The sequence below is a fragment of the Sapajus apella genome, unplaced genomic scaffold, assembly GCF_009761245.1.
Source record: "Sapajus apella isolate SASKATOON/1434 unplaced genomic scaffold, GSC_monkey_1.0 scaffold61, whole genome shotgun sequence".
Lineage (NCBI taxonomy): Eukaryota > Metazoa > Chordata > Mammalia > Primates > Cebidae > Sapajus > Sapajus apella.
Genome location: NW_022437001.1, coordinates 123,620 through 135,861, shown reverse-complemented (window position 1 = coordinate 135,861; position 12,242 = coordinate 123,620). Strand labels below are relative to the sequence as shown.

The following is a 12,242-nucleotide window of genomic DNA, read 5'->3' as shown; positions in this document are numbered from 1 at the left end:
GAGTTTCGCTCTTGTTACCCAGGCTGGAGTGCAATGGCGCGATCTCGCCTCACCGCAACCTCCGTCTCCTGGGTTCAGGCAATTCTCCTGCCTCAGCCTCCTGAGTAGCTGGGATTACAGGCACGTGCCACCATGCCCAGCTAATTTTTTGTATTTTTAGTAGAGACGGGGTTTCACCATGTTGACCAGGATGGTCTCGATCTCTTGACCTCGTGATCCACCCGCCTCGGCCTCCCAAAGTGCTGGGATTACAGGCTTGAGCCACCGCGCCCGGCCGTACACTTGCCACCTTTTGAAGGAAACATGGTCAGGAAGCTGCGGAAAGAAACAAACTCTGCCCACATTATAGTTAAACAGATTTGGTTGGTACACACCCATTTTCTGGGCTGCATTGAGTTCTTCTGGGAGGTTCGGTTTGGTTGCAAAAGTGAGAGCTGGTCACATTATCCACTGCTCAAGATCCCTCTAGTGGCAGCAGCTGCCACCTCCAACCACGAATGCCAGTGGCTGGACAGACTTCAGGAGCCTTTCCAGCCTTACTGAAATGCTGGTTGGCACATTTAGGGGATACAGATGGACAATCACCATATTAATAGATGAAGAATAAATAATCTTCTAGATTTTCAGCTTTAGATCCAATCCATCAAGATATGAACTCTATTTGAAAGTTGTGCCATGCTTCATTCAAGTACTTTTTGACCCCCTACTATGTACAATTTGAAAAATAAGAGTCAAAATAGGCCAGGCGTGGTGGCTCACACCTGTAATCCCTACACTTTGGGAGGGCAAGGTGAGCGGATCATGAGGTCAGGAGATTGAGATCATCCTGGCCAACATGGTAAAACCCCGTCTCTACTAAAAATACCAAAATTAGCTGGGCGTGGTGGCCTGCTCTTGTAATCCCAGCTACTTGTGAGTCTGAGGCAGGAGAACCTCTTGAACCTGGGAGGTGGAGGTTGCAGTGAGCTAAGATCGCACCACTGCACTCCAGCCTGGTGACAGAGCAAGACTCCATCTAAAAAAAAAAAGAGTCAAAATAAGCATGACATTCAGGGGCAGCACGCCCCACTGCTTGAGTGAAATGGGACGCATCAAATTGTAGGAGATAAACTTAGGATGCTGCCAGATTGTCATACTGAATGCTGCCTTCTTCCTGGAGGCACACCTGGGAATCTGCAGAAGGTTTTGAAAAGGCAAGTAATGTGATGAAATCACACTTTAAAAACAGTGACCCGACAGCAGTTTTGGGAGGGATTTAGGAAGAAGAGAGAAGCTGAAATAATACTGAGGTAGTGGATGCGGGCATCCAGTTTAACCTCTCTCAGCTAGGAAATCAGAATGCTTATAGGATTATGGTGAGAATCAAGGGTGGTGCCTGATATGTGGCCAACAGCAGATAAATACTGGTTCCCTCTTCCACTACTTGGGGTTACTGCGGTGATGGTGGATGTAGGGTACAGATGTAAGACAGATTACTTGGGAAAGAGCAGCAAACTTAGCAAATAGTTGAATTTTAAGGAATTTAAGACAGACGAAGCAAAGGAAAAGCTATGATTTCAAACAGAAAAACCAGGTCTTAGATAAAGAGGAGGAGGTCTTAGATAAAGAGGGTTCAAGAAGAGTACTAGTTTGAGGGAAAGACGAATTGACTTTTGGATATTGAATTTGAACTTGAAATTTTACAAAGACAATATGGATTCAAGAGTCTCTGAAATTGAAGAGAAACCAGGAGTGTACCTTGAAGCTCAAGTTTCCAAGTCCCTCATTTTCCCTGGGCCCTCCCAAGCATACATGTCTAGTATTATGTTTGTAAGTTTTTATTGCTTTCCTTTAAGAAGCTCCCTCCCAAGTTATACAAGCTTCAGGCCCCACGGCATCTGGATGGGTTCAGTTAGAAATCAGAAGGTATTTCTATGAGATAATGGGAGATCAAGAGTTGGAAGAAACTTGTTACTGTCCTCAAAGGAAAAGAAGGGTCAGCAGAGAAGGCCAGAGAAGCACAGAGAAGGCCTGAGGGTAGGATGCTGCCAAGGAGATCAAAGGCACAAGGGGCTGAGGATGGGTCGTCAGACTTGGCTTCTCAAAAAGTAACTGTTTTTAGAGCACATGCTCAGTACAGTTGTGGGGGAGGCCCACTGTCATGTCACGGGGTTGAGGAGTGAGGAGTAGGTAGGGGGTGTGGACGCTCCATCTGACAACGTCGACAGTAAGAGGAAAGAAGATGCCACTCCACTCCTCACTTTCGATCTTCTGTAATTTAACTTGAGCCTGAACAATCAATATTCCTTTGGGATTAATATTAGCTCCCTGAGCATGCATTGTCTTCTCTTTATTGCATTTTCTTATTCCTTAAGATTTTAAGATTTTCTTAGTTGGATCAATTTCTCTTCACGCTTGATCAATGGCCAAGAAATGGGCTATAGGCAGGCACAGTTCTGGTATTTGTTGGTTTGTTTACACTAACAGTTTTTCTTTCTCGATCCAAGGCTTGCATATGGAGGTCAGGAATTCTGTCCTAGGAGTTCAGGGACTGAGGACCAGGGTGGAGGAAGAGAAAGGCGTCAGATATTAGGCTGAAAAAGAGAAAGGCGTCAGAAAGGCGTCAGATATTAGGCTGGTCGGTTATCTAGGATCCAGTCAAAGGTAGCGATGACTTCATCTGCAGCAGAGGGCGCCTCCCTATCCCGGCAGTGCATTTTCGATCAGCCGGTTTGCCCGGGATGTTTTCTTTGACTGCTTGCTTCTCACTGCTTGGCGTCCCAAGTCACTTTGAAAAAAAAAAAAAAAAAAAAAATGATGTGATTAAATCGATTTCCCTATTTCTTTCTGTGAGGAGTGTGCCTTTCCCAGACAGCGTGCGTTCATTCGATCAGACCTGGCATAAATTTTTGAGGGGTCTTTTTACAATTTAATACAACTTAAAGGTTCCTGTTACCATCTTCATTGAGAATTAAAAACAAAAACAAAACAAACAACAGTAACAAATCTACAGTTGGGAGGCCCCAGGGAGGAGCTGACCTTTGGGAACCTCTAGCCCCGCCAGGTTTCGGCTTCAGGGGCTGGGACAGTTCTCCGAGTGCTGCTAGGTCTCCAAGGAGAAGCAAGTGTGGGGCAGAGGGTGGTCCAGCCCGTGCGTCGGGGGGCGTGTGCGGGGGTGTGCGTGTGTGTGTGCATGCGTGTATATAAGAGTGTGTGCGCGCCCGTGTGCACAAGAGAGGGTGCTAGGGAGGCTGCCGCAGAAGCTCCTTTGTGGAAGGCACTTGCCGCTTCAGAAGCCAGCTTGGCGCCTCCTCTCGCCGGTTCCCCGAGGACACCTGGCTCTTCTGAGCAGCCCAGTTATCTCCCGCCGCCCCTACTTCTCTCGGTGGGCCCCGGCCCTGCCCCGCGCCAGCCTTTGGGGCGGGGAGTAGTGTGCCCTGCGGCGCCTCCAGGCCCCAGGGGCCCCGCGCAGGTGAAGGTGAGCGCGTGCCGGCGACGGCGGCGAGTGGAGAGAGGAAGGGGGAGCGGGGATTGGCCGGCGGAGCAGGAAAGGGCGCGCTGCCCTTCGCTGCCGGCTGGTAGCTGCGGGACCGCAGCATTGTTACCTGAGGCCGCCGCTGCGCCCCGCCCCGCCCTGCCCCCTCGCACAGGCGGGGCCTGCGGTGACCCGGGAGGAGGCAGAGGCGCCGACAACGCGGCAGGAGGCTGCGGCGGTCTGCGCAGCGGCTGCAGGGGACGCTGGCTGTGGGTGAGTGCGGGTCGGGCGGCCGAGGCAGGGGCAACTGCAGCGCGGGGCACGGGGAGGTGGAACCCCGCCGCTCGGGAGGGTCGGGGTCGGGCTGTCGGCCCGGACTCGGGGCTGCGGCGCCGAGAAGCGCGGCCGATGGGCGTCGGGTCTCGGCTCCCTCCGAGCCTCACCGGGAAAGCTGGAGAGGAGGTTACAGCTCCCTCCACATCCACCGGGATGACTTTGGCGGCTGCCCTTACCCGGCCGTGGGGAACGACGACCGGTCCCTGGAGGCGAAGACGCGCCGGTGTGGACCCGCGTCTGGAGAAAGAGCTGTATCACCGGGCTGCCTCGGGTCGCATCTGGGCCGTTGACTGAGCCATGGCTAAGACTTTCAGATCAACCGGCCCCTAGTTTATCCCGGCCCGTGGGAGACAGCGGCGTCCCGCACAGAAAGCGCAGCCGCGGCGCCGCGCTCTGCTCCCTCACCAGCCGGGAGCCACGCCTGGCCCCTGGGACAGCGGTACGGCGGTGGCGGGGACCCAGTGCGGCGGTGCGGGCCGAGGACTGGGCGCTTCTCGTCTTTGCTCCGGCCGCGTGAAGTTCGGGTTAGAAGTTGCGCCCCGCCCCTGCAGGAGTGTGGGGAAGGGAGGAGACGGGTGGGCTGGCGGGTTAGCCTCCAGACTCGGGGTGACCCCAGCTCTTGGAGAGCGGATTCTCGGTTTAGTCCTCTGACCGGTTTCAAGCGCCAGGAGTCTCCCCTGTTTTTCTCACCGGCTCGTCCCTGCTCCCTTTTGACAGAGTCGTAGTGCGGCCGTGAGGCTTTCCCCCTCGCGCCTGCGACCTGGACGGGGGATGTGGGAAGATGTCGAGGCGGAGACTCGGGGTGGGGTGGGAGCGGGCGGCCGCCGCAGACCAGGTGTCTGCGAGCCGGAAGACTCCTCTTTCGCTTCAATCACAGAGACACCTTCCCTAGTTAGCCGTCTCCCACCCCACTTCTGGGCGCTGCCAGCGGAGCCCAGCAGAGGAGCGGGCGCCGCGGGGGGCGTGGCGCGGGGGTGTGGGCTTTCTAGCCGGGGCCCCTCGGGGCGAGGGGGCGGGGCCGAGACCCCAACCCGAAGGGAGGGGCCGGGAATAGGCGACCTGGCTGGGCAGCCGACTCAGTAGCTCCAGACGCCGCACTTTAGAGCGGCTGGCGCTCGGGAAGGCCGAGGGTCCTGCGCCGCCCGCGCTGGGCACCCGCCCTGCAGGCCGCGGCCTCTCTCCCCGCCGCAGAGCCAGCGCGGCGTGTGGGGGCGTCGATCTCCGCTCACACTGGTGCCCCACCCTCGCCGCCGCGACGCGCTCCTGCCCGACGCTGATAAGGACGCGACTGGGGCTCCGCGCGGCCCACGGGGCCGCCCACTCGCGTGCAGCTTGCTGCCGGGGAGGGGAGAGCGCGGCTCTCCGGGGATCCGCGGCAGAGCCAGTGGCTAGTTGGTGAGTGGCTTGTACGGGGTGCGGGGTGCATAGTTGGGGACGGAAGGAGGCTGCCAACCGCTGGCCAATGCGGAGATCTAGTAAGGTACTATTTATGTATCCAAATTGGAAAGAAGTAGTGCCGTCGGGCTCCTCAGGCCGAATTTTCCAGATTTAGTGGTCGGTTTTCAAACTTCTGTGTGCACAGAAACTACCTCCGGGGTTCGGCCGTCTGTGACCCCCTTCTACTGACTCAGTGTCTTCCTGGAATGAGCAGCCAGCGCTTCCTTCCCTCTCTCTAGAGCATCCTTCGGCACGCCTGTGCTTTTTTGTTTTTTTTCCTTGGTTTTGAGACAGTGAGAGAAACTGAAAATGTATGTTCAAATATAGGCATTCTTCCTCAGCTCTCGGGTGCTGCTCTCTGGCGTCTGTGAATGTTTACATTGTTCTCCAGTTTGAAGGCACTGACTGGGAACGCGTTGTCCTGGGTTCTACTGCCTGGAGCACAGGCAGACGGAACACAGGCGGAACTCACGAAAGAGTTGAACGGTCCGGCTCTGGCCCGACTGTGTAGTTGTACCGACTGACATTCTGTTTAATAGTCAAGAAAGGTTTTGAAAGATAAGTGATGGTGGAGGAGACTCTTCCCGAATGAGTCTGGAGTGAGAGCAAAAATTCCATAGTTTAGAATTGCCCGTACTTTCCCCATCCTTTTCTTCTCCCCCAAACACAGTGAAATAGGGCTGTGTGTTTCTCTACCTCTGCTCTCCAAACTCGCTCTGTCCTGGTTTGTCATCAGAAGCGTTGGGCCAGCCCTTCCTGCCCCCACCTCATCTGTGACACTTGCTAGGAGTCAAGGGGAAAGGTTTTCTGGCAGGTTTTCCTTGATGGTCCCTTTGATTATTGTTGACCAAAGGAGTGAGTGACCAGCTGAGCACCAAGGCCCGACTTGTCCTCTTTCAGGAAAGCCCTGAGCTCCAAACTGACGTCAAGGAACATGCTCTCCTCTTAAATACACTGTGAGATGAAGCCTTCATACACTTTTTCTTGACTCTCGCCCACTCCCTTCAAGAACCTAGAACTTCTTGGGATGTTTCTGACACCAAGGAGAAAGTACAGCGGGCTCTTTAGGCAAGAGAGGTTAGGAGGGGGCGGGAGGCGGCTTTGAAGACCCTTCATGAACATTCTAAGATTTTTTGCCTGCCAGTTAACTAAAAGTACGTTATCACAGCACCGCTTGATTGAAATTTCACGTAGTTAAAAGATGCTCAACTGAGCTGCAGCCTCCTTGGGAGAGTCCATCACTCAAACACAACTCAGATGGGTCATGAGTAGCATTCAGGGGGCTTGAAGAGACATTCCTATCTTCAGAGCCCAGCCATGACAGCTCTGCATTTTACTCAGAGCTGGGCACTTGTCAGCCTTAGCAGCTATTCTTATCCTGCTGCTGAAGTCTCCAACCTGTAGCTGAGATCTTACACACAGGCCTGTCTCTGTCTGCCCCAGGAGATTGATGAGACTACTTAGCATTTTCCAGACCGTGTAGGGGCTGATCCTGTTGTCCCCACTGGCAGTGTCAGCTGTGAGAAACAGCCAGCCAGTGTGGTCTGTTAGGGCTTCAGCATCACCTACATTCTCCTAGTGTACCTGGAGAGTGTGTGTTTGCATCTCTGCTGTGGGCAGTAGTGCAGCAAATCCAGCGTTCTTTTGTGTATTCTCTATTTTAATTTCCACATGGCTGTGGAAAGGGTTAGAATTCTGTCTGCACTCTGCTTTTCCTGCCACCTCTTTCACACTGGATGTCCTGGCCGAGGGGGGAAACCCTATTGAGGTAAGGGTAGTAAAAGCATTAGCGTCTTAGCTAATCATTGCTGACAAACTTATTCATTAGAAGTTGTTTGGGGCCTAGGATCCTTGTCTGTTACCCTGGGAAAAAATTAATCAGACAACATAAAAGGGACAGTGTTGTACATTTTCTTTTGTTCCTTTAACTTTTAAAAATAACATTCTTTTACATGGGACATTGATTAGAATCATCCCAATGCATAGCTGTCACTTTTTATTTTGACAGCCTTCTATCTGGTACTTCTTCTGTGCAAAGCACAGTACTAAAAAATGCACCTTTTTATAACTCAGTCAAGACAGTTGCAGGTGGGCAAAAAATAAAAAAGTAAAAATGCACCTTTCTGGCTTTGTTGTTAGGAGGCAGTGATGTTGCACAACCTTGGAGTATTTAGTCTTCCTTAGTCTTTGTCAGTATCTCTATATTTGCTTTGTGAGGTTTAGTGGCACATCTGTATATATACAGCACTGAATGAGTTATTGCTATCTAGATTGGAGACTTTCTGAGCTTATCACCATTCTTAAGAGGGATAATCTTTAAACAAGTCAGCATCTCTGGAACTGGAGGTGAATTGGAGGATTAACAGCTCTTCTATACATGAGATATTTTATGTACATAAGTATTTTTAAATATGTAAGGATAAACTGCCAAAATTACCTGCACAGTCTTGAAAAAGAAGAGTTCAAATATAACTATAAACTGTAATTGACAATGAGTCATTTGCTTTAAGGGTGCCAACTATGAAAACAGCCTAGTTATGCCCCTAATGATAATTATGAAAACTCCTTCTAGAAGCGAGTTGCATCTCAAGTGAGCTGTATGTTACCTTGGAAGAATATTTTCTATTTTACTTATTTAAAAACTATTCAGTGGTGTTGGCTGCATGACACTTTGAATGTACTTAATGTCATGAAATTGCACACTTCAAATAGTTAAAGTGATTTTTAAAGTATCCAATTAATAGCTGGAATTGCCGTTTTCTACCCATATAGAGGCAATTTTCAGAACTCCGATATTCAAATGTTTCATTAAAATATTTGCTTTTGTAATATGGAGACAATTTAATAAATAATCATGGAGCATTGAGAAAGGACATATTTTGTAAACTTTGCTAGCAAAGAATGGAAATATTATGAATTTTTTCATAGCAGCCAGGGGTAACCTGGCATTTTATCTATGAACCCAATACATCTTTTAAAGCAAATGTAATACCTGTGAAAATAAAGGGAAATCATATGCACATATGATAACAATTTGTTATTGTTATAAATAATAGCTAACTATGTACCAGGCACCTTGGTAAGGACCATGCATGTTAGCTCTTAATTTTTATACAAACCAATGGAACAAATATTTCCTCATATTGTAGATGAAGATGCTGAAATGTAGGTGAAGTGACTGACCACAGCTCACGCTGCACATCTTGAAAACAGCAGAACTTTCTGAGAAAAAGGAGTCTGTTGCTAGAATCTCCACTCTTATTCCCAAGGCAGTCCTGCCTTTTGGATACGGTTCTGTGTGAATCATTTTATAATATTTGAATTTGTGATACCAGATTGTTTACTTCCGTGTAATCTAAAATTATCTGAACAACTTGTGTTTTTAAGTATGGGCTTTGACAGTGGTGCTGTAAAAAGATAATTACACCCCGAAGTTCAGTGTAAAAAGCCATTGTGTATGGCCCTCTGGAGGAAATAGTCCCCTTTCCACACTCCCACCTAGTTGGGGTGCTCACTCGATAGCCTGCGTGGGGCCCTTTCTATACCTCCACTTACCTGTTCTTGTAGCTGAAAAATTTGTCTTGACCTCTCTTTCACATCAGATCAGTAACAGCCCAGCATCAAAAACAAACATTTAAAGTTCCATAAAAATGTAGCCCACCAAAGTAAGTTGGTGACTGTGTATAAGGGACATGTGGGCAAATGTGACATGTGTGACATGTGACATGGGCAGCATGTCCTTGGGTGCATCTCGTCTTTGCTAAAAGTGTCAGAAGCAGAAGAGGTAGGTGATGGTTTCCAAAGAGTGACTTAACTAGAATCCAAGATGATAGAGGTCATTTCATGTGTTAACCTAATTTTCTCCTAATGAGAAAACTGAAGTCTAGTGAGGTGAAGTGACTTGTCTAAAACTGTAAGCAGTAAAGCTTGATTTAGGGCTGGAATCCCATTTTTCACATCTGCTGTTCTTTTCTCTATTTGAGGGAAAGCCACATCACCAAGTAGAGCAGAAATATGGTAGCCCTGACTCCAGGGAAAATGAGTTAGGCCATTATTTTGTCATCTCCAAAAGCCTTGCCTTATCCGTCCAAGGTGCAAGATGCCTTTTTTGACCCACTGATTGGTAGGAGACAAGTCCAGACTGGAAAAAGGTAGGGTCACTAATGCCTAATGCTTCAGCAATTTGGGCAGTTTCTCTAGTGGTTGGGCAACCATTGTCCTAAGAGAACGAACTAGTTAGTAAACAAGTAGTTTATTCATAAAGTGAGCAATGCTTGCTGAGCCTATAGCAGGCTCTCAGTATATATGTGCTATGTTGATTAATGTGAGGTATCCAATTGGATTTGTTGCTATTTCTTTGGCAGAATTTCCAGGTAGTAAAATTTGATTTACATTTAGAAAAGAATTGGTTCCTTGTAATGCACCTTGGGATGCATTGTCCCTCATTGATTTTCATATCCAACTAAAGTGAGAGGATTGATACTAGCGTCTGAAGGGAAATGCTAATGTGAAACTGTTTGCCTGTAACTGATTTTATATTTGTTTTATCTTGATAGGTTTGGAAGAGGACACTGGCCCTTTCTTCTGGTGGCAGATAGCTACATGAGTTTGATATTTGTGTCTTCTTCTCCAAGGCCAAGAAATTATCTCCACTGGAGGCAACAGTACTATGCATGTTATGAATTGTGTCTCCTTGGTCAGTGATAAAGAAAATGGGAATATTGCTACAGCACCTGGATTCATGATTGGGCAGACACCGCCTCCAGCACCTCCTCCACCTCCTCCTCCACCCGCTCCATCTCCAACATGTTCATATTCAAGGGAAGAGTGTCCTTCCTCCCCTCCTCCACCCCCACCACCTCCACTTCCTGGGGAACCTCCCATCCCACCTCCCCCACCAGGTCTACCGCCAACTTCTCATGTGAATGGCTACAGCCACCTTGGTAAGAAAAAGCGAATGAGAAGCTTTTTTTGGAAAACTATTCCGGAGGAGCAAGTTCGGGGCAAAACCAACATCTGGACCTTGGCAGCCAGGCAGGAGCATCACTACCAAATCGATACAAAGACCATCGAGGAGCTCTTTGGGCAGCAGGAAGACACCACCAAGCCTTCCCTTCCTAGGAGAGGAAGAACTTTAAATTCCTCCTTCAGAGAAGCTCGAGAAGAGGTAAGACTGCAAGGTGGAAGGCAAATCCTCCACACACTGCATTGTTTTGTGTTTTGGGATGTGCGCACATTTCAAACAATTGCTAGACATCCTTAAGAAATGAGATAATACAAGCGAATGTGCCTTGGAAATGATAGGCAGGGTCTTTACGATGAGCTTGGGCTGAGTATTGAGAAAGTGTAAGAAGTGTGCGTGCTGTATCCTCCCAGACGCCCTGGCGGATTATGACCTCATGCAGAGAACATGCTATTTGGGATCAATGCCCCTATCTCTAGCACATCTGCTGAAGGTTCCCTGTTGGAGAATTTTGCTCAAGTCCAGGATCGTTAGTCTCTGTTAAAACAAAAACTGAGTTTCTAAAATTGGTTATTTTAAGTGAACTGGAGCTGACTGGGGCAGACTACCTTTTGTTAAATAACATCATCGGCTGACATCCTTCCTTAGGATTTTACCCTTATTTTCCCCTCTAGTTTTTATTTAACAGGTATTTCGAGATGGCCTTCATTCCTCAGATCTCTGAACTAGATTATAGCCATTGGGGAACAGAGGCTTCCAGAGAGCCAAAGCATAAAGCTGTTTTCAGAGAGACTGTATAGGAAGGATGTTTCCAGTTAATACTAGATGTGTTACTTTGAGAAAAATAAACCTATGAAGTTATAGGAAGTTAACTAAAAGCATGACCCCAGAGCTGTAGATCACCATGTATTACAGAAACTGCATCGAAAATTACATATATAAATATTGTCAGTTTAGAAACCTGCAAGTAAATTGAGAAACCTCTACCTGCTGGAAAAAATAAATATAAATAAAATTAAAAGGAAAGAATGCTGCCCCCCCCCCACACACACACACAAAGTACAACAAAAAAACAGAGACAACAGAAATTCATCACTTAGAAATCTGTCGCAAAGGAGCAGAGAAAACAGGTCAGAGATGGCATTGATTAGATAAGAGAGCGGGCAGGGCCCTGGGATAGAGTAGCAGCTCCATGCATTGTTGAATTCTTGAGCCAACAATATTGACCTCTTTTCTTGTTCTGGCTCAGGAACATGTTAACTCCTTCTCTCCACTGATTCACTGGGGTGCCCTTAAAGCTGATTGTGTGATCTCCTGTGGAAATAGCCAGGAGTCTATTTGTTATGAAATGAATGCAGAAAACACTGGGGTTAGAATTCTTGAAGTGTAAACAGTGACATAAATTTGAGAAGGAACTCTTCATGAGAGCCCTGAGTGCTGTCAGTGCTGAGCACAGGCTCGCCTGTCTCTTACTATTATGCAAAGTCCTTTTATTTGCTGGAGTAGCCTTTCAATATTGGAAGGAGCAAGCAGTCATTTCCTTAGTACCCTGGCCTTTGCCCCAGCTCCCAACAGAGGTTCTTTATTGTACGGTAGGTCATTTCTCACTATTGTCTCCCAGCTGTCTTTACTGAAATTCAAGAATACTGAAGTAATTATTGGGTGGGCACAAGTGGAAATGAGGCCTGTGTCTCAGCAAAGCGCCTGTAACAGAAGAGGGCTAGCTCACCATGTCCCTGGGGAGGCGGCTGTCAGGCTAGAGTAGGTGGCATCGTTTGTGAATTGGGAAAATTTCGAGAGGCTACAGGGAACGTGCTACTTTGTGTTTGCAAATTAAAGAGAGGTTAAGAGCCAACTCAAAGAGAGAGAGAGGGGAAAGTGGCAGGGGTGTGGCATCTTTTCTCAACTCTTATGGAAGCAGCGATGTCCATTTCTAGACCAGCTTCGAAATTGAGGGAAAAAATAATCTCTTCTTGCCTCCCTCCACCCCTGCAGCCTAAGCAGATTTTTTTGTTTTGTTTTGTTTTGTTTTTTTTTTTTTTTTTTTTTTTT

At 48.2% G+C, this 12,242-nt stretch overlaps 1 protein-coding gene across 4 annotated transcripts in view; it reads left to right on the top strand.

Moving 5' to 3' along the window:
* Window positions 1-3,190: 3,190 nt before the first annotated feature.
* FHDC1 (FH2 domain containing 1) overlaps window positions 3,191-12,242 on the top strand; it is a 47,738-nt gene continuing 38,686 nt past the window's right edge. The window contains exons 1-2 of one of the 4 annotated variants that reach the window (XM_032246391.1): window positions 3,191-3,457; window positions 9,784-10,394. In XM_032246391.1, the coding sequence (XP_032102282.1) occupies window positions 9,897-10,394 (498 nt within the window). In that variant the 5' untranslated portion in view covers window positions 3,191-3,457; window positions 9,784-9,896. Of the gene's footprint in view, window positions 3,458-3,641; window positions 3,728-5,070; window positions 5,271-9,783; window positions 10,395-12,242 lie in introns of those variants that run through there. The other 3 variants (XM_032246390.1, XM_032246392.1, XM_032246394.1) reach the window with 3 other exon arrangements.